This window comes from Melospiza melodia, chromosome 13, assembly GCF_035770615.1.
Source record: "Melospiza melodia melodia isolate bMelMel2 chromosome 13, bMelMel2.pri, whole genome shotgun sequence".
Taxonomy (NCBI): Eukaryota; Metazoa; Chordata; class Aves; order Passeriformes; family Passerellidae; genus Melospiza; species Melospiza melodia.
In genome coordinates, this window is record NC_086206.1 from 14,721,481 (window position 1) to 14,742,443 (window position 20,963).

A 20,963-nucleotide genomic window follows, 5' to 3' on the forward strand; every position below is an offset into this window, starting at 1 on the left:
GAGGTTTTGCACTCGCTCTCGGCTGCCCAAGGATAAATAGGAGGCGGCTGCGAGTCCTGCCAAAGCTTCCTCCCGCCGCCCGACGCGTCCGACAGCCGGCACCCAGCCCAGCAGACATGGACTCTCAGGATTGCCCTTGTGCCACAGGTAAGGCAGCGCTTCCTTCCATGCCAGGGGCAGCGGGAGCCGCAGCATCCCGGCGGGAACGGCAGCACTCCCGCCCGCCGGCCTCCCCCGCCATTCCCGTGTTCGCTCTCGTACGGGCTGGGCCAGCAGCTGCAGCCCTCTCCCAGCACTGCGGTGTCACACTGGGAGCATCTCGCTGGAAAGCGGCTGGGAATGGCCCGACCTCACTTCTGAGCAAGGCTGAAGCATCAGAGGATGCTCGGAGGGCAGGCAGTGCTGCTCCCCGCGGATCTCTGGGTTGTTGGTATCCCCTCCCACCACCTCTTCTCAACCTCTTTTTCTCCTTTCCTCCTTGTTTTAGGTGGCACCTGCACCTGCGGGGACAACTGTAAATGCAAAAACTGCAAATGTACATCGTGCAAAAAAGGTAAGAGGAGCCCCCGGGGCGGGGAGCAGAAACACTCAGAGGGTTTTCACTACACATCCGTGTATGCACTGAATCAAATTAGTCTTAGCACTGCCAGTGGTGAGTTTATTCCTCACATAAGGTTTTTGTGCCCCCAAAGGAGCACAGTGTGAATCTCACCCCCTCTCCAGGCAATACAATCACTCACTACCACCTGAACCTGAGCTATTCCCCTCAATAGCACCTCAGGCTCAGCACAAGGGGATGCTGGGGAGGAAACCAGCTCTGGGATTTCTTCTGGGTGCTCCTGATGCTGTCACCCACAGCAGAGCCGTGTGCCACGAGGGTTTCAAGGAGAGGGACTGGGACAATCCTGGTGAACCCCCGGGAGTACCACACTCTGCCCCTGCCTCTCAGTGCCAGCCCTGCCCGCACAAACACCGTGGGAGACACTGCCAGGAGCAGGGATGCTGCTAAAAGGGAACAACATGAATACATGGGAGGTCTCCAAAACAGTGAGACCTCCCAAGCCCCAGCCTGACCTGCTGAGAATGTCCTTAATATTTTTTTTTTTTTTTTTTTTTTTGTGTTTCCCACAGGCTGCTGCTCCTGCTGCCCAGCTGGATGTGCCAAGTGTGCACAGGGCTGCGTCTGCAAGGGGCCCCCCTCCGCCAAGTGCAGCTGCTGCAAATAGGGGACCCCTGGCTGCACATCTGGGGAGGGCAAAGAAAAATAACCTTATTGTGTATGTTGGTTGTCTTTTTTTTATATATGTGTTCAGATTTCTTTAGTGTTTGTCACTTTGACATGTAATAAGCTATCTAAATAAAGTGATATGTATATAAAGGTGCACCTGGAGCTTGGCACTTGTGTTGGGTGCGGCGGTTTCCCTGGGGAGCGGGAGGACAGCGTGTGTGGGAGGTCATGGCAAACAGCCTGCGTCTTGTTTTTGCTCCTGTCTTCTACTCTTGGCTCTGCTCTCCCTACCAGTAGTTCTGACTCTTGTTTTAACACTTTCCCTACACAATAAGGGAATTTTCTGCTCCCCACCACCCTCTTGTTTGCCCAGGGGCAAATCCCATGCTGTCTCCTCCAACCAGAGTTCCTCGGGGCTAATGAGCAGCTCGTTATTACAAGCTTTCACTGTAATAAGCACCCCAGCCCTGCCCATTTCCAGGGGGAATATTTCCACGGCAGGTGGGGTGGCAGAGAAACAGGTTTAGTTTTCCTGCTGGCAGTTTAGTTGGATAGGCTGGTAGAACCACATTGCTTATCCCTCTGCCACCTCTGCCAGTCTGGCTGGGTTCTCCTGGTGCTCAGGTGACCTGGTTCTCCACTATGGGGTCCAGTGCACACAATGGGGTGTGATCCCCACAAAAGGGTGCACTGCCTGCAATAGGGTTCAGTGCGTGTGATGGGATGTGATGCCCAAAGCAGAGAGTGATGCCCATTGTGGTTTGCAATGCCCATTCCAGGATTCCAGTGATGGGATGTGATGGGGTGCAATGCCTGTGATGGGGCTGAATGCCCACACTGGGATGGGATGCCTATGCCAGGGTGCAAAGCAACAATGGGATGTGACGGGGTGCAATGCCTGGGGTGGAATGCCCACAATGGGATGGGATGCCTATGCTAGGGTGCAAACTAACAATGGGATGTGTTGCCCGCAATGCCCATTCAGGGTGTGATGCTCACTCTGCCCAAGCACAGCCATGCTGCTGCCAGAACACTGCACCCCAGGTGCCCTGTGCCACCCTGCTGCTTCCCAGGAACACGACAGGCTCTGCCTGTCCCCACATGCCTCAAATGCAGCTGTTCATGGTCACTTTTTAGGTTAAAAACCTTTCCTGACCCAGCCAGTCACCACCAGGACTCAGCCAGGGATTTGGCACAGCCTACAGCACGGCACCCCTGCCCAGGGGCTGCTCAGGGTGCCAATCCCTAGAGGGATATCCCTTTTCTCCAGGAGGGCTCCTCCCTCAGGGCATCCCCTGACATGTCACCATCATCCCACACTTCTGGCAGGTGCAAAGGCCGCCCCTGTGTCAGCTGAATTTAGGCAGGGCAGGACGTGGCAGGCATGGAGCAATCACTCTAAACTCTGCTGCAAAGAGCAGGGTTATCTTTATTCCTTCCAACCCAGAGAGATGTAAGTGCCAACCATACAGAAACATCACTGGTGAGCTCACAACAAGAGTGAAGGAGAGGTTGCTAATGGGATTTATCACCAAACATCTGGGTTAAGCAGCAAAGCTCACAGAATCAGTCTGGCTTTGCTGGCCCCTGTGGGTTTGCTGTGGTCCTGCCCCATGGCTCTGCGCTGTGCCCATCCCTGTGCCCCATGGCAGTATGATGGAGAGCAGCTGTCAAACGCTGTCCCCTGCCTTCAGGGGAAGTGGTGGGGAGAGAGGGAGGGTGGGCAGACAGAGGTTCCAGCATCCTCACTCTGAGCCCTGAGACCCGTGTTGGGCAGCTGCAGCTCTGCTGCTCACTTTATGACTGTTATAAAATCAGAGTTGGCCATGGCATTCCTCTTACATGGGAACAGGCTTAGGTTTAACTACTCTGTGCCCTGGGAAATTGGAATACCAGCCATAATACAGCAGACCCCTCTGAGCTCTCCTCTCCCCATTGATGTCTGGCACAGCCTTTCAGCAAGCCCGTGGCTCAGGGGATACTCATTCATTCCTCCCTGTTTTGTTTGTGGGATGACCTCACTATTTAGTGGAAATGCTCAGATTGAGAAATCAGGCATTTTCCAGGCTCTTTTCCCATCACAGCTTCACCTACAGTTTTGTGGGAATGCTGTGCTGCCTTTTCCCGCTCACAGTGACGTGGGGCCAGGACAACGTGTCCCAGGATTCAGCACAGCCCCTCCATGTATGATACACAGGATTCCTGGCAATCTGGGAATTTCCCTGCTTTCCCTGCAGCTTTGGCCCTGCACAGTCACCCCTCACCTTTGGAACGGCCCCGTGCAAGGGTGCACGATCCCATTTTGGCAGGTCAGGCTCTCTTTTCCTCAAGCAGGGATGCAGCAGAGCCCGCCCTGCTGGAGGGGGGCCCGCGGGTGCAGTACATTCCCGGAGCCCTGGGGCTGTCCGGGAGGGAGGGAAGTTAATTCCCAACCCGTGTTTGTGTGCAGTGACACCACACGTGCTCGGTTATTGCACCTCTCCTCCTTCCCGCTCAGCCGGTGGCGTGTGCAATGCCTGCTGGCTTCGCCTCACTGCTGCTGGCAAACAGTGCCAGGAAAAAACAACTCCGTGCCCTTGCAAACAAGCACGAGCCGTTCCTGGCACAGCCACCCGGGTCACTGAGCCTCTCCTGGTCCTAGAGCCCGCTGGCCCGGGCTCCACGGGGATGGGCTCAGCTACAGCACCAGCTCTGAACCCAGGCTTGCCCCATCTGTGACACCACCGAGAGCAGGGGGTGCAGGCGTGGGGACAGCCTGGCCCTGGCCCAGCCACTGTTTGCCATGCTGGATGCTGAACTGGCCATGGGCATGTGCGAGGTGGTGGAAGCCCGTTGGCACATAAACCCTGTGATGAGGTGGAAAACTCAGAGGGTTTATGAGAAAGTGATTCCCAGCAGCTCCTAGCTGGCAATGCCAAGCTGCCACACTGCATCCCCATGCTCACTCGAGGGAAGTGCACGAAACTCTGTCAAGGGAGGTTTAGATTGGGTATTAGGAAAATATTCTTTACCCAGAAAGTAGTTGAGCCCTGGAAGAGACTCCCCAAGGAAGTGGTCACTGCACCAAGCCAGGCTAAGGAAGTTTTTGGACAACACACTCAAGGACGTGGCGTGCTTTTTGGAGTTGTCCTGTGCAGGTTCAGGAGCTGCATGCGATGATCCTTCTGGGTCTCTCCCAACTCAGGGTGTTCTGTGATTCACCCCTCCTGGGAGGCCATCTGAGCACTCCAGCCCCACGGGGGCTGCCCAGGGCCATCCCACTCTCCATGGGGTGCTGAAACAGTCTCATCCTCAGGGTGCCCCGTGGCGCTGTCCCAGGCGTGCAGGACGCGGTGGCAGCGCCGTGCCAGTGCTGTTACCCCCACACCCTGCGCATTCCAGCGTCTCGGTGCCCCGGAGCGCAGCACCCTGCCGGGGACGGGGGGTGTAGGTGGCCGCCCGGACCGGGCTGGGAGCGGGGGTGGGGGGGCAGGTCCGTGACCTGGGTAAGCACGGCACGGCACGGCACGGCTCCGCGGTGAGCACGGCCCGGGGGCAGAGCACGACCCCGGGGTGCGCACTGCCCGCGAGTGAGCACGGCACGGCACCGCCCCCGGTGAGCACGGCCCGAGGGCGGGCACAGCCTCGGGGTGAGCACGGCCCCGGGGTGAGCACGGCCCCCGGTGAGCACGGCACAGCACGGCACGGCACCGCCCCCTTTGAGCACGGCCCGAGGGCGATCACAGCCCCGGGGTGAGCACGGCATGGCCCGGCCCCCGCTGAGCACGGCCCCGGGCTGAGCACGGCCCCGGGCTGAGCACGGCCCGGCACCGCCCCCGGTGAGCACGGCCCCGGTGCCGGCGGCCCCGCTGCACCGTGCGCAGCGCCAGCACCGCCCCGCGTCCTGCCACATAAATAGCGGGCGGCCGGCGCTGCTCTGCACCGCTGCTACCTTCGCCGGACCGAGCCGAACCGAGCCGAGCTAGACTGAGCTAAACCGAGCCGAGCCATGGACCCCCAGGACTGCACGTGTGCCGCCGGTAAGTGCCCCGTCGTGTCCCGGCCGCCTCCCGCCTGGCTCCCGGCTGCCCGGCTCCCGGCTGAGCCCGCTCTCCTTCCCTCGCTCTCCAGGTGACTCCTGCTCCTGCGCAGGGTCCTGCAAGTGCAAGAACTGCCGCTGCCGGAGCTGCCGCAAGAGTGAGTGCGGGGCTCAGGGAGGGGGGACCCGGTCTTGGTTTTGGGACATCCGTTGGCACTTCTCTGCTCCATTGGGAAACTTCTTGTACTGTGGGACTCCCTGGGCACCTCACTGCTCCATAGGGGAACCCCTCCCTGCCCTGTGGGATCCACGGACACCTTCCTGTTCCACAAGGGAGCTCTTTGTTGCTCTGTCGGACCCAATGGGGACTTACCAGCTCTTACCCTGTAGACAACCCCTCTTGCCGTGTTAAACTCTCTATGGAGAACCCATCACTCCCTCTCTTGCCCTGTACGACCCTTATGGGATCCTTCCCTCTTCCCCTGGCCCATTGCAATGCACACGCACCCTCCCTTCTGAGGGGCTGCCTCCACCCTGTAAGACCCTCATGGAGACCTCCAGCCCACTGGGATCCTCATGGGGAACTCCAACCCATTGGGATCATTAGCCCTGCTCATGCAGACGTGGTGTTCCCCACTCCATCGGGTGCCCCTGCCTCACAGAGCCCCAGTCCCTTCCGCCTACCTCCTAACTCTTGTGTCCCCCCCAGGTTGCTGCTCCTGCTGCCCCGCGAGCTGCAGCAACTGCGCCAAGGGCTGCGTGTGCAAGGAGCCGACGAGCAGCAAGTGCAGCTGCTGCCACTGAGCCGCTCGCTCTGCCTGTAAATAGTCGGCACGCTTCGGGGACGGGGGGTGGGGGGCACACAGAAGCCTATTTTTTTGGTTTTGTTTTTCTTCTTTTGTATTTTCTGTACCAGTGGTGAAACTGGATGGAAATAAAGGAGTTTTTCTGGAGGTATGAGTGCTGCTGTGGGGATGGGTTGGAGGCTGAGCATTTTTGCTGCTTAGGACACCTGTGTGGGAATTGTTGAATTGTCGCTGTGGGGTGGGAGAAGGCTGCTCACAAACATCCCATGTCCTTCCCTAAGAGGGCTCTGCACCTTCCTTGAGGGAGAAAAGGAGCTTCACAGGGCACGGGATGGACCTCATCCTACATGTGGAGTAGGTGTGGACATCTTTAAGGTGCTGGTCTCCCAGGGAGGATGGGTGATGGGTGACACACCCAGAGGTGTGGGCAAACAAAGGAACGAGGGGCTCTAGTCCCCTCCAGCCTTTCCTTGGCCTCCTGGCAGGTGCCTCTGCACCATGTTAGGGGCTTCCTTTGAGTGAAAGATCATGTGGGAGCAAGCGAGGTGGGTGGGAGGGTGATGTCTGTTGACAAGATGCCTGCCCTGAGCTGCTGCTGGAGAGCACTTGGACAAATTCTAGTGGGGACAAACCTCCCTTCCTCAAGAGCTCAGGCTTTGCAAACCCCAACCCATTTCAGAGCAGACCCATCCCCAAAGGGACACTTTCCCTGCAGCCTCCCCATGCCAAATACCTGCAGCTACAGTGCCTGGCTCCTGCTGTGGGCAAAACCTCCAAGCACTTTTTTCCAGCTCCTTTTTGGGAAGCACCTTGCTTAAAGCTGCAAAGACCTCCAGGTGCAGGAGAGCAGGTAACCGTAGCCACAAATGCAGGGCTTGGCTGTCTGGATTTGGGGTGGCTGCTGGGATGGGGGAGGGAGGGAGGGCTGTGGGAAGATGCATGGGATGCGTTTTGCTTCCGAAAGTCTCTGCCAAGTGGAAGAGTCACTTTTTATGCACCTGCCTGCCCATACACGTCTGCTGGGTGTGCCCCACCACAGATGTAAGTTCCCAGCCATGCTGCCCTCACCCCTTTTGTGCCTCTTTGGGCAATGGGACAGCTCTGCCTGGCAGGAAAATCTCCTGCAAACCTTGCTGACAAGGCACCAGGGACAAGATAAATTTAAAACCCAGCAAACCTGGTTACTTGGGTACCCATGCAGTCCTTTCGGTTAGGCTGGGTGGCACAAGGTGGGCTGTGTGCACAGTGGGAGCATGGCAATACCAGTTCCCAGGGATGTTTCAGGCATCCAGGGATGTTTCAGGCATTGAGGATGATCCAGACTCACCCTTTCCTCAAAGTCTGCCTGGCTTCAGCACATGGCTCTCCAGAGGATGCCCAGACTGCTCAGCATCCAGCTTTGCCAGTGAGAAAAGCAACACCTAGCTCAGCACCCATTTGCCTTTTAAATGTGCCGCCTTATTGCATCAGTGTGTCTTTGCCTAAGCAGCCTCCCAGCGCTGCTTGTTGCAACAGAGGTGTAGAGCTGGAAATGGGTTTTAAGGGTCTGCCCTGCCCTAAATACATCTGAAAACAATCCCATGGGAAGATGCTTTGCTGGGAAAGAAGGCTGGCATGGCTCTGCCGCTGGAGCCATATGAAACAGGGCTGCGACCCTGGCCACGGCAGCGGAGGGGCTGCAGACAGAGTCCCTGGGGCCAGAACCCGCATCCTGCAGCACAAACAACGCCGGGCTCGGATGGGGCTTCCCCTGGCAGGAAGCGCCCCAGGCATCAACCGCTCCCAGCAGCGTGCCAGGGTGGGACGTGGGCACACACTCCTGCACCCTGCTGCTGCCAGCCACACACAGCGCCCTGCCGGCTCCTGCTTCTGCCTGTGCCCGTCTGGCAGAGACCCTGGTGCCCTTTCCTGTCTCCCAGGAGGGATCTGGGGCAAGGAAAGCCACAGGAGCAGCGGAATGAGCTGGTCAGGGCTGTATCCAGTGTCTGTATCCTTGCCTGTAGCTGCTCTCAGGGAGTTGTGCAGGGGCTTTCTGGTCCCCTCAAGAGCATTTTCTATTTTAAAGAAAAGGTACTTTTTGATGAAGCAGGAAGTGCTCTCTGCCTGTGGTCAGTTCTGTATAGTGGGAGGGTGAGGGGAGCCTTTGCTTGATCCAAGAAGACGCTGATGTGCATTATCCAGCCCAGCCAAGAAAAGCCCAGCTCAGTTTGCCGAGGTGGTTTGAGGTGACCACGATCCCTCCATGGCATTCAGGGGTTCCTGGGTGCACTCCCAGACCAGCAGCCCTGCAGCTGCCATGGGGTTGCATTCGGTTCTGCTTTTTGTGGCTGTGTGTGAATCCCAGGGGGATGGTGGATGTCCGTGACCCTGCGTGGCGCTGACACACACCATGTGCGGGAGGGACACGTGCCCGTGCAGAAAGGATGTGCGCCCTGTGCAGAGGAGGGATGCGCTGTATGCAGAGGAGACGGCAGGAACCGTGTGACAGGAACCTCTGTGCCGAGGGGACAGGCGCTGAGTGCAGAGGGGACATCGCCCTGTGCCGAGGGGACAGGCGCTGTGTGCAGAGGGGACATCGCCCTGTGCAGATGGGACAGGCGCTGTGTGCAGAAGGGACGTGCACCCAGAGCAGAGCAAACACACCTGGTGCAGAGGTGACAGGCACGTGTGCACAGGGGAAATAGCACCCTGCCCTCAGGGGACGTGCACCCGGGGCAGAGAGAAAATGTACCCAGTGCCAGGGGGAAATAGAGTCACAGAATTGTTGGAAAGGTTGGAAAACCCCTCTAAGGTCATGAGTTCAGCTATACCCCAGCGCTGCCAAGCCTGCCCCTAAACCGAGTGACACATGTACATGTTCCTTAAATCGCTCCAGGGCTGGTGACTCCCCTGCTTTCCTGGGCAGCCTGTTCCAGTGCTTGACAACACTTTCAGGGATGTATTTTGACTAACATCCAGTCTAAAACCCCTGGCACAGAGATGGGATGCTGTGCTCGTGGCATGGGCACCCAGGACGGAGGGTAGAGGGGACAGCACCCTGCGCATCCTGGGCAAGGGAACAGGAGCCCTGTGCGCTCAGTGTAGAGGGACGGGCACCCGCAGAGGGGACAGCGCCCCTTGTCCCCCGTGCAGAGGACCCGGGTCCCGCCCCAGGAGCGGCTCTGCCGGGCGGCTCCGCTCCCGGTGCCGCCGAGCCCTTGCACGGGGATCTGCTGCCACCTGCCTGCCCGCACCGCCGCCGCCCGCCCGGCCCCGCTCCCTGCCTGTCCCTGCCTGTCCCCGCCGCCCTCGGTCCCTGCCGGTCCCTGCCTGTCCCTGCCTGTCCCCGCCGCCCTCGGTCCCTGCCTGGCTCTGCCCCTTCCCGGTCCCGGCCCCTCAGGACGGCTGTTCCCCCATCCCGGCCCCGGGCGCACCAGGACTCTCCCCGCTCTGGAAAGATGCCCCGGGAGCCTGGAAGGGCTCAGCGAGAGCTGGGGTAGCACGGCCGCCCTACCAGGGCACCCATCCCATCAGGGCACCCATCACACCCGGACAAACGTCCCACCAAGGCATCTTTGCTACCAGGGCATCCTGCCGGGGACAAGTGCTCCTCTCAAACTGAAGCGACAGGCCGGAGTGTACCCTGACCCCCTGCACACTCTTGCCGATTAGGAGGAGCGGCTACAGTCGATGTCAGCGCTGCCTCTGGTCTGGGAACTGCTTTTTACAAGGGGAAATTTGGAAATAGAGACGGTATTAATGGGAAAATCTGTTCAGCTTTGAAGGTTTGATGGGTGATGTTTCAGAACAATAGCAAGGTCCAGGCATCATCTCTTACACAGGCCGGCTGTCGCCTTGTAGGTCCATGAAATTCCCCGTTCCCAGATTTTGCCCAACAAATCCTTTGTCACTGGCAATATCGGTTTTAGGGCCATCGTGTGTGTGCCCAAACGGGACCAAGCATAGAGAATCCCTACAGACCCCCAGGACACCATTGTACAGGTGATGGTGTGAGTACCTGCTGGCTGTGAGTTTGTTGTGTATTTGGCCATAGGAGGCAAAACGGGCATGAATTCGTTATCCTCATTTTACCTCCCACTGAATCAGCTCACAGACGAGGTTTGCCCGGAAGACTCAGCGCTTACTAAGAAGGGAGAGCGGAAATAGAGAGGAACAACTCCATGCACGTTATTTCCGTCTGTAGATCTCTTATTTCGCTCATTTCGGCGGGAGCAGGCGGGAGGCAGCCTCGAACCCGCGGGCTCCGGAGGCAGCCGCCCCCCCCCCCATTCGCTCCGCGTCCCCCTCCGAGCGCCTCAATAAAGTTGTTCTCGCGAGGGGGCGGGAACTGGCACGCTGCGGAGCGCGGCGGCTGGGCCAATAGAAGCGCGGGAAGCCGGGAAGCGCAGGCGCTCGGCCAATGGGAGCGCGGGAAAGGGCGAGCGGGCAGCCAATGGGGGCGCGCGGCGCGGGCACGGCGGGCGCGGCGGGCGGCGCGGAGCGCAGGTGAGGTGAGGGCGCCGTGCGGGCGGGTCGGGCTTCGGCGTCCCTCCGCCTCTTTCCCCGCTTCTCCCCCGCCTCCGGTGCTCGCTGCCTGCTTCCCCCCGCATCCGGAGCTCCCGGCAGCTGTCCCCCGCCCATGGCTTCCTCTGTGGCCCGTGCAGGCCGCTGCGGCGGGAGGCTGGCCGGGAGCGCTCCGGGCCGCCTCGTGGGCCCTGCCGGGGCTGCCCGAAGCTGCCGCTGTCAATAACCCGCGCTGAGGCGGCGGGGCCGGTGAGGGGGCGCCAGGAGGGGCCGCTCCGCTCTGCCCAGCGGGTTTGTGTGCTGGCGGCAGCGGCGAGCCCGGCTCTGCAAGGGGAGTTTGGTGTTCAAGCGAAGTGCAGTGTTGGTGCTTCAGGAAGCAGCAGCTGCTTGTCTGGGAAGGTTTCCGGAGAACGGGTTTGTGTATGTGTGTGTGCTTCGGTGTCTGTTTCGAGTTCTGTGCGTGGGGGTTGTTCTTCCCCACCGTGGGTTTGCTGGTCGGTTCCTTGGAATTCATAGAATGTTAGGGGGTTGGAAGGGACTTCAGAGCTTATCTAGTTTCACCCATGCTGCCGTGGGCAGGGATGCCTTCTGCTAGACCAGGTTGCTCAAGGCATTATCCAACCTGGCATGATGAACAGTGGCAGGGATGGGACAGTCACAGCCTCCCAGGGCAGCGTGTGCCAGAGCCTCACCACCGTCACAGTAAAGGATGTCTTCCTAAATTTCGCCTCTTTCAGTGTTTATCTATTATTCCTTGTCCCATCACTACCTGATACTGTCTTACCACAGTTCCTGACAAAGAGTCCCTCTCTGGTTTTGCTGTAGGACTCCTTCAGATACTGGAAGAATTTAGGAACAGTGAGTGGAAGAGCTGGAATTAAAGTCCGGGTGCAAAGAAGGGCTGCTTCTCTTCTCCTGCAATTTGGTCATGCTGGTCTGGGGACATCAGCAATGGCATGGAGAGCTAAGATGATAGTGAGACAGGAACACCAGTTCTTATTTGCTTTAGTGCTATTTCACTTATGTTGTGTCTTCAAAAAGTTTTCCTACTCCTTGGGAAAACTTACAAATAGAAAAAGCTTAAAACTGCTTGGAAGAATGTACGTGATTCTGTCATCTAAATCCATAAAGTTTCTGTGGTGCACCTATGACAGGAAGTTCAGTGAGGGGAGAGGATATGAGTTTTCATGTAAGGAACTCAAAATACTGAACCAAATGCTCTATCTAATGAGGGTCAGTTTGCCATCCTGTGAAGTTATTTCCCTGCTGAATTGAGTGCTTAAAATAAAGGCTAAGTGTTTGGAAAAGAGGGAACATGGTAATATGGCAAAACTGCCAGCTGAGTCAGTTATTCAGAGCAATGGGGACTTGAGACCATTAGGAGGAATTTATGGCAGATAAAAGAAAATGTTGACAAATGTGTGCTAGTGTTTTTTGGTAGAAATCACTTCAAATGCCTCAGGTCCACTTTAAATAATGAACAATGTAGAGAAGTGTTGTGTGCTCTTCCTTGTCCTTTCTTACAGTGCAGGTAACCCAATGTTACTGCCTTTACAACTTTGAAAAAAAACTATTTTTGTTCACCATACCTACTGTAAGTGCTCTCTGGGAGCATAAGAAGATTGGACTTTTGCATATCTACCTACAAATGAGATGAAGAAAATATGCAGGACTGGAAGCCTTTCTACAGGAGGCAGAGGAGCATTAATGGATGAGTGCTAGAAGAAACAATAGCATTGTTTCAAAGGTTTTTGTGTGATCTATTCAGGATTTTCCTGCATCTGCCTTTTGTTGCAGGGGGAACAGGCTGTTGTACCAGCTGGGGTACCAAATTTAGCCTGAAGCTTTTAGGTATTTTTAAGGTGGCCTGTTGTGATTTTATCTGGGTTTAGTGTAGTTAGGGTGTGAAGCTTTCCCTGTTAGGTTTGATAAACATTATTGTGTTTTAGGGACAAGGGGATGGTGTGCTGAAAATGTGCAACAGATATTTGGGTTGTGCTGTTGTCCACCTGCTCTTTGATGATCATCTCTGTGTTTCTCAATCACTTCCCCTGTCTGTAACACAGAGATTGCATTGCTGCCTTGTTCTCTGAAATGTCTGGATGTCTGCTTGTGCCATGTGGGAGCTGGGTATTATTGCTGCTGCTCTGACAGAATTCCCCAGGCCTGCAAAATGGACCTTTTACTTATTCATGTTTAGCTTAGCAGACAGAAGCTCTCTCTAGCAGCCCAGGCTTGGAGCCTGTCAAAAAAGCCCTTTTTTATTCAGATCTTGGCTGTAGGAAGTAGAGCATTGCTGGCTTGCTCTTACTGCTTGTGCTCTTGTGTTTTCTTCCCACAAGAAGCTGATCCTGACTCATCAGACTGGGTCTCTTGAGCACTTTGAGGTGGGAGCCTCTTTGAGAAGCCAACACTGGATTTCTTCCTTTTTCTTCCCTGTTTTGAAGAATCTTTCTGTAACTTGTGGAATCCTTGCTTCATCAGCTACTCTGAATGTAGTGGGTGAGGCTTTCCTTCTCCTGTGACATCTTCTTCCTTTCTTTTTCCCAGAGCACTGGAAAAACTTAATTTGTTACTGTTTCTCAGAGTTAATTGGTTAGTTGACACAAACCCAATGTGTGAAGTACAGCAGGTACTTGCACATGCATTGGAGTATTTCAGCTTTGTGTATTTCTGAATCAAGTACAGTAAAATGTTCATCATGGCTGTATTTGGGGTAGAATAGCTACAGTTTTCTTCCTAAGATAGCATTTCATTGCCCTTGAGGAGTTTTTAGTGGTTTTCAGGTAAGAAATAATCAACTATAATCAGTCTGAGTAGACTTAAGAAACCTGTCATCTTCTCTGTTTTCTTTGTGGCTCAAACTTAGTCAGTTTGTACAATATATAGTGCTTATGTGTGATTTTAAATGTTAGGGAAATTAAACTGGGGTTTAATGGAATTGTGGTCTAATGCAGCAACTTCTATTGATAAGTCATCAAAGTTGTTTTACAGAAGAGCTTTTTCAGTCCTGGCTTTTAGCCCAAGGTCAGTCTGGTCTCACTGAAGTTAATATAATTTCTGAAGTATTTTTTTTCCTCTTAGGTGTTGGTTGTTGCTCCTTCCCCAGCCAGACATGAAAATCTGCCATCACTGGTTGCTGTGGAAGCAGTTTCCATCTTGCACAGCAGCATGAAGAGTCAGACTGCAGGCTCTTGAATGCAGTCAGTTCTGCCAGGGTGGAGACAAAGTTGTTTGTGCTGTTAGGAATATATGAATATTCAGTCTAAATGTTTGAATTCTGTCACTTAGAAAAAGCTGTTTAGTGTTGACACTCTGAGTTTTGAGGTGTTGCTGCCAGTGCTTGGTTATAATCACAGGTACTTTAACTTGCTCCAAAATAATCAGTTTATTCCCTATTTGCTGAATTGGGTTCAGTCTCACAGAGTTATTGCAATTGTCCTACACAGGCAAACCTATTTGACAGACCTTACATGGTATAACAGGGTGTGTGCAGGTTTGGGTGCAGTTCTGTAGCACTGATTTTTTTGTGCTTTTGGTTTCAGCAGTCTGAGAAGTTGGTGCTTCTTACACTCCAGCTTTTTATCTTGGTAATGAAAAGAGGAAGTGAACCAGATGGGATCAAATCCAGCAGATGTCTGTGTTGTTCTCACAGTCACTGCTCCTGGAGGATCTCAGCAGTCTCTGAGTGTGCAGGAGTGTGGCTGTTCTGGTCAGTGTCTGCCAAGAGAGGCTGTTCCTGGCAGGGCTGCATCTGAGTTATTGCAAGTAAACACTGGGAAGATGTTCTGTACTGCATTGCAGGGCATGAAACTGCTGATTCCACCCTGCTCCTCCCTGTTCACTCCATCTCGGTGCCACACTGATCTGTTAAACAGATCCGGTCTCTGCTATCTCACCTGATTAACAACTCATTGCAAACACAATCATTCCCTCCCCCTGCTTTCCTCAAGTGTGTGGGGAGTGCTTGTGAAATTCTCCATTCCTGGATGCTGCTGTTAGGGTTTGTCCTGGCACCCAGGCAGGAGGATTTCTCTCTCAAACTGCATATGTCTGAATGAATCATCATGCAGTGCTTTTAAATCATTTGTCCAGACAGAGGAAAGTGCTGCTATTGCTGCTGGTAGTAGTATTTGGGAATGGTGGTGAAACCCAGACCCTGAGGAATGTTCAGATTCTACTGTAAAATTGCTTTGGTGTGATTGAGGAGTACAAAGAAATACTGGAATTGCAGACTATTGTTGATTTGTAAAAATCATAGGGGGCTTTCTTGAACCAGACAGTCTTCACTGATTTTTCTTTTGAGTAAATGATAAACAGTGGGAGTTAATGCTTGACATCTGGTTTCTCTTATTTCATCCCAGGCCCTCTGGGTTTGGGTGCAAAAGCTATGAGAGAGGGACTGTACTGAAGATTTCCATCTCTGTGGCACCATTCAGCACCACAGATTTCTGTGATCTTCTGTGGCTTTACAGAGGTGCCTGATGTTCATTGCTTTGTAGCTGGTTTAGCTGCAAACCATGATTTGGTGTGTGAAACTGAGGTTTTGGGTTTCATATTTTGTTAATGTGGACACCATTGCAGCTACATGTCTTTTTCCATAGTGACCCAAGCATGAATGCTTTTGTCCTTTCTGTAAAAATAACAGGCTCCATTCTGAATTTGGAACTGCATGATGCATTTAATGCATCTTCTGTTACAGCCCATGCCTTGTGCTTTAACTTCTTTAATTATTCTGTCACTGAGTCAATGCAAAAAATTCTGACACTGGTAAAACTTCCTGCAGGCATTGAATTTAGACTCAGCTCTTCTAAACTGGAAGAACATGAACTTATTTCCTTTGGCTGGGGGTTAATGACATATGGAGCAACACATTTTAACAGCCAGCTAGTTATGCCTGTCTGTGTGCATTTGTAGCTTGACTGTTTTGCTGCTAATTTAACTTCATGTTTATGTGTGTTTTCAGCCCACATATATTCCTATGCTTGCACATGTGTGCATCTTTCTTCATAACATATGAGTATAGAATCATAGAATGGGAAGGGACCCTTAAGGATCACAGAGTCCAGTGCTCCAAACAATCTGTCCATGTGTGTATGTGTGACAGTGTTCACAGGGGTCTGAGGATGAGGGAAGAGATGAGGATCTGACTCCATGTTTCAGAAGGCTGGATTTATTATTTTATTATATATATTATATTAAAACTATACTAAAAAAATAGAAGAAATGACTTCATCAGAAGGCTAGCAAAGAATAGAATAATAAGGAATGAATAACAAAGGCTCGTGTCTTGGGAGCCAGCTGACTGTGATTGGCCATTAATTAGAAACAACCACATGAGACCAATCACAGATCCCCCTGTTGCCTTCCACAGCAGCAGATAACCATTGTTTACATTTTGTTCCTGAGGCTTCTCAGCTTCTCAGGAGGAAAAAATCCTAAGGAAAGGATTTTTCATAAAACATGTCTGTGACATGTATGCAAGTAGTTTATAGCTAAATTGACACCAAATTCTTCACAGGGACTTCTCTGCTTTCACCCTCCTTTGTTTTAAGGGAAAATATGGACTGTGATATGACATCTGCATCCCACTTCTGACACGTCCATAGCCTGTAGTCTTACAAGGGAAAGCTCTCTGAGACCGCTTGAAAAGATTTCCTTGATGTTTAATGCCTGGGGAGGTTAGATGGTATATCCTCTTGGAGAAGACAGACCTGCTCTTGCTGGTCTGCGTGTGACCCCACAGGCACAGAAACCGTTTATAGCTGAGCAAGAATTCCCTTTTCCCCTGAAGGTTTCTGTGTGCCTCAAGCAAAACCTGCAGCCGAGATGGACACGGACGGCTTTGGGGAGCTGCTGCAGCAGGCAGAGCAGCTGGCAGCCGAGACTGAGGGGATCTCAGAGCTGCCTCACGTGGAGCGGAACCTGCAGGAGATCCAGCAGGCCGGGGAGCGGCTGCGCTCGCGCACCCTCACCCGCACCTCGCAGGAGACCGCCGACGTCAAGGCGTGAGTACGGGGCACTGGGGACTCTTATGGGTCTGGTGGTGTTCACTGTGGGGGGAGTCCTGCTGGGAGAAAATAAATATAGCATAGGAAGTAATCTTACCCCTAAGGAGCTGCTCCTGGGCCAGTTAGCAAAGATTTAGGAACAGGCCTGACCCGCACCTCGCAGGAGACCGCCAACGTCAAGGCGTGAGTATGGAGCGCTGGGGACTCTTATGGGTCTGGTGGTGTTCACTGTGGGGGGAGTCCTGCTGGGAGAAAGTAAATACAGTATAGGAAGTAATCTTACCCCAAGGAGCTGCTCCTGGGCCTGTTAGCAAAGATTTAGGAACAGGCCTGACCCTGACCCGCACCTCCCAGGAGACCGCCGATGCCAAGGCGTGAGTATGGAGTGCTGGGGACTCTTATGGGCCTGGTGTTCAATGTAGGGGGGAGTCCTGCTGGGGGAAATAGAATATAAGAAAATAGTGCAGAAAGTAATATTACCCCTAAGGAGTTACAGCTGGGCCAGTTATCAAAGATTAGGAGCAGGCCTGTCTTTAACAGGCCCCAGCTGTATCCAATGAGAAGAAGAGTGCTATAAAAGAGTGGGTTGTCTGGGTGAGAAGGGAGCTGGAGTCAGTTGGCCGCTTTGTAAAGAAGAAAGAGTCAGTGCTTGGAGGAGCTGCCCACAAGAAAACACCAGGAAGGTATGAAACTTTTGTGATAAGGAGGCAATAGCATGGAACCCCTAATAATAAGAGAACAACAGAATGACTGCAAAACCTGCTTCCAAAAAACAACAGGATAGTTGAAGGGTTTATCTGACGAGTTACTGTTGTTGATTTTGGATGCTAAAGCTAAAAAGTGCAGTACCTTGTTCTGACTGTTGCTGTAGATGTTTACCAGCACGGTGTACATTTTTTTCTGTTTGGAAGGGCTTGGCAGCTCTGCAGCACTGCAGTGGAACAGCAGAAGGACTCCAGCAGGGCTGAGGTGTTTACATAGACACATAGGGCTGTTCAGAGTTTGGTTCTGTGCAGTTTTTGTGACACGTCTGGGAGCACTGTCTGTACGTGGCAAGCTGACCTAAATATTGGCAATGAGTCTGGCTTTAGAGTTCTGTCTGTTCAATGCTAATTTCATATCTGTACAATTTCTTCCTTACAGATCAGTTCTTCTTGGGTCTAGAGGGCTTGATATATCCCACATTTCTCAGAGGCTTGAGAGTCTAAGTGCAGCCACTACATTTGAACCTCTTGAGCCTGTGAAGGACACTGACATCCAGGTAGGGAAATTTCTGACGTGTGAATTACACTGCCCTTGCCACTGCTGTTCCTGTTTTGTGGTGCAGAGCTGTTCTAAGGCTTCTGTGGAGATCATCTTGCTCTCTGTTTAATTCACTGGCTAGAGAAAATGTAGAGGGGAGATGCTGCTTTGAATGTTGAAAGATGTTTGAGTTAGCCATGAGAAGCAGCATTAAGTACCAAGATAACAGAAGTATTTTAAGTTCCAAATTCTTGCTGAAATCAAGAAGAACTAGGTACATACTCCCTTTGGGGACCTGTCTCTCTTGGCCTTGCAAGCCTAAATTGTGCAGGGATACCTCTCGTAGTTTTGAAACCTTTTTTATGTCTGATTGGAAAAACATGTGGAACCACTTTTGAGGCAATTTTGAGGTGTTGGAATAGGGGGCATTTAAGTCCACAATCAGAAGAGGTGAGTACAGCTTTTTTCTTTCATTGTGTCACAGATGCCATAACCTTGTCTTGGTGATACACTAAATTTGCTGTGGTTCAGATGCTTTACCAGATGATTTTATCACGTAAAGTTTCCTGTAAATTTTCTCTGGGTGTCTTAGAAATTATCATGACCCAAATAGTTTTGCTTTCTGATCATTGCCTGCTCTTGTAGAATATCTCAATGATGAAATCTGCAATATTCATTTCTCAGTTAAGAGCTGCTGGTGGAATTGATGTTGTGGGTTGCATTGAAGGTAACAGTCTGAATTACTGGTTAATCATTTTGAAGCTGATATTTTCTCTCCTTTCTGGCAGATGGCTCACTTATGAGGGCCAGAAGAGTTGTAAGCTCTTCTTTCTTTTTTTTTGCAGAAGTAGTATGATAAACTACTTAACTTTGGGAAGGGAAGTGAGGCAGGTGAAATGACCCTGTTTTATCTAATGTATGTTTAGTTTGGCATTTGGTGCCATCCATTTTGGGTGCAGGGCCCTTAGTTAAATCTCATGCCAGTGTTAGGAGCCCAGTGGTCTCCTGTCTTCAGGCAGACTTATTTAACCCCAGTTTTCTAAGGCCTCTCTTTCACTAAAGATTAGTTCTCTCTGGAGACTTTATATGTTGCCTGATCACAGAGTGAGAGCTCTAAACCACTGGCATTGTTCACTTTCTGTCTTTTCTTGTTTTATCCCTTTGCCCCAATTTCTGATGTTGTTGTCTTTCTAATTGGTGATGTTAAACTTGGTACATGTCTGTCTTGACCTCATTCTGTCTAGATTTTTTTTTCAACAACTCTTGCCTCTTTTTTGTTTTTCCTTTTTTTTTTTTTTTTTTTTTTTACTACTGCTGTTAATTCTTTGATTTCTACAGTTTTTCCTTGCTGTTGTAAGAAGAATTTTATTATAGATTGTCAAGCCCATAAGCAGTAGAGTGCTTGACTCTTTGGAGCTGAGATGTGGCACATGAGAAAATTGACACGATTGCATAATAATCATATTTTATATTATTGCTGGTACCCAACTAAAATATGAAGCTGATGTTTTTTCCTAATTTTACCAAATCTCAAGACCTTATTTGAAATGGTGATTCTGGTATATTCTGGTAGTGATCTTGGTATGTTTTCTTCTCTCTAGTACCATTTTTAGTTGCCCTTGTCAATATTTGAATGTATCCTCCTGTTCAGGAAAAGCTCCAAATTTAACACAAAACCAGTGATTAATTGCAAACCATTATGTTTAGATGGCCAAATCAGCCAATGCAATTCAGTGCTTTCTTCAGAAAAATAGCTAAAAAGTACAAATGAGAAACAGGATTAAAATCAATCATTTAAATCAAAGTTCCATGTTTGCTGTGTTGAATCATGATTAACACTAGTGGTTTAATCACTGATCACTTCAGCAACTCATCTCTGAGGCCCAGTACTTGTGTGCTTTGAGTCTTACATTTTGTTTTTGCAGACCATGTGCAGAAAACGTTCATAGTCAATTAGCTAAAAGTGATTTGCAAGGGGAAGGATGGAAAGAGGCTCCACTTCAGATCCTCTTGGAGGCACATGAGCTGAGTGTCAGCTTTAAAAGTTTTGTCCTTGCTTGTTTTTGCAGTTAATAGGTGCAAGGATTTTATGTCTTGCAGAACATCCTCTGCTCAGGATATTTGCAGTCACATCTCAAGCTGGCTGTGGTCTGTACCTGAAAGTTACTTGCTTAGAATATGGACAAGTCTCTGTACCTGTCTGTAGGTTCTGGTATGCAGTCATCAACTCTTTTAGAATAGTTTTTATTAAATTTTTTGTTAGTTATGTAAGAGGACCTTTGGGTTAGACACTGCTCTCTAATTACCTCTGTTAATCAAGAAGGTCTTAAAATTATTTGATGCTTTAGATGAAGATGTGCTACAAAAGTTTCTTTTTCTATGTTACTTTTTCTTATGCCTCCTGTTGGTTGTTGGGGTTTCTTTTCCTTGTTCCTAGATAGTTTCTTAAGTCTTGAGATGTGTTGTGTTTGTTTTGGGACAGATGAAGCCATCCCTGTGCACTGTGTAGATCCTTGCTCCAGAAGCTGTTCCCATTGTATGTGGCAGGCAGTGATATGAGGGAGGGGTCTGTTTTGTTTCTTTACAGGATTTACTGTTCCTCTGCTGTTATTCAGTGTTTACAAGGTGTACTGGTAAACTTTAATTCTGTGGATTGGGACAGCCTGTTCTGTTCTGCATCAAGCCCTCAGCCTGTGCCTTCTGGCATTATCATTACTCTTTTTAACCAGCAAGAATTTCTTCACATATTCATAATGAACTTGGTCCACACTTTCTCATTATTGTTGTATGCTTAACTGTCCTTCCTCAGACCTGTCTTTTCCTGATGCTCAACGCAGACTCACAACCCAGTGTAATTTGCAGCAAGTTTATTTAGCCTGAAATCCCATCTGAAACTTGTCATTTGTAGATTCTTTAACGCTTCAATTATTCTTGTCTGTCCCTTAATCTTCAGTTTGAGCATGTATCAATTCATAAATACTTTACAGCATCATTTGCCAAAGAGATTTTTTGGGGTGAACACCTGAGGCTGGAGGTCTGTGCCCTGTTCCCTCTGAGGAGGTGGTGGGGCTGCATTGGTGCAGCTCTGTGCCCCACTGCACAGGAGAGGGTGGTGCATTTGGGCACTTGTGCCAGAGGCACAGACCTGATGCATA

At 51.4% G+C, this 20,963-nt stretch overlaps 3 protein-coding genes across 5 annotated transcripts in view; all 3 read left to right on the forward strand.

Annotated features, from left to right (window-relative positions):
* Positions 1-1,382, forward strand: LOC134424053 (metallothionein-1). The gene is made up of 3 exons (XM_063167557.1): positions 1-147; positions 488-553; positions 1,132-1,382. The coding sequence occupies exons 1-3, from the start codon at positions 117-119 to the stop codon at positions 1,224-1,226; spliced, it is 192 nt and encodes a 63-aa protein (XP_063023627.1). The 5' UTR covers positions 1-116; the 3' UTR covers positions 1,227-1,382.
* Positions 1,383-5,089: 3,707 nt separating this feature from the next.
* LOC134424054 (metallothionein-2) lies at positions 5,090-6,199 on the forward strand. The gene is made up of 3 exons (XM_063167558.1): positions 5,090-5,247; positions 5,339-5,404; positions 5,956-6,199. Exons 1-3 carry the CDS (start codon positions 5,217-5,219, stop codon positions 6,048-6,050), a joined length of 192 nt encoding a protein of 63 aa, XP_063023628.1. The 5' UTR covers positions 5,090-5,216; the 3' UTR covers positions 6,051-6,199.
* Positions 6,200-10,517: 4,318 nt separating this feature from the next.
* The window catches only part of NUP93 (nucleoporin 93), a 78,669-nt gene continuing 68,223 nt past the window's right edge, over positions 10,518-20,963 (forward strand). Inside the window, exons 1-3 of one of the 3 annotated variants that reach the window (XM_063167861.1) lie at positions 10,518-10,537; positions 16,350-16,563; positions 17,710-17,827. In XM_063167861.1, the coding sequence (XP_063023931.1) occupies positions 16,385-16,563; positions 17,710-17,827 (297 nt within the window). In that variant the 5' untranslated portion in view covers positions 10,518-10,537; positions 16,350-16,384. Of the gene's footprint in view, positions 10,538-10,806; positions 10,976-16,349; positions 16,564-17,709; positions 17,828-20,963 lie in introns of those variants that run through there. The other 2 variants (XM_063167860.1, XM_063167859.1) reach the window with 2 other exon arrangements.

Excerpts from the sequence above, each read along its gene's own strand:
- LOC134424054 (XM_063167558.1), top strand. The coding sequence starts at position 5,217 with ATGGACCCCCAGGACTGCACGTGTGCCGCCG. Across the intron at positions 5,248-5,338 it reads GGACTGCACGTGTGCCGCCG|GTGACTCCTGCTCCTGCGCA; the intron begins GTAAGTGCCCCG and ends CTCGCTCTCCAG. Across the intron at positions 5,405-5,955 it reads CTGCCGGAGCTGCCGCAAGA|GTTGCTGCTCCTGCTGCCCC; the intron begins GTGAGTGCGGGG and ends TGTCCCCCCCAG.
- LOC134424053 (XM_063167557.1), top strand. The coding sequence starts at position 117 with ATGGACTCTCAGGATTGCCCTTGTGCCACAG. Across the intron at positions 148-487 it reads GGATTGCCCTTGTGCCACAG|GTGGCACCTGCACCTGCGGG; the intron begins GTAAGGCAGCGC and ends TCCTTGTTTTAG. Across the intron at positions 554-1,131 it reads ATGTACATCGTGCAAAAAAG|GCTGCTGCTCCTGCTGCCCA; the intron begins GTAAGAGGAGCC and ends TGTTTCCCACAG.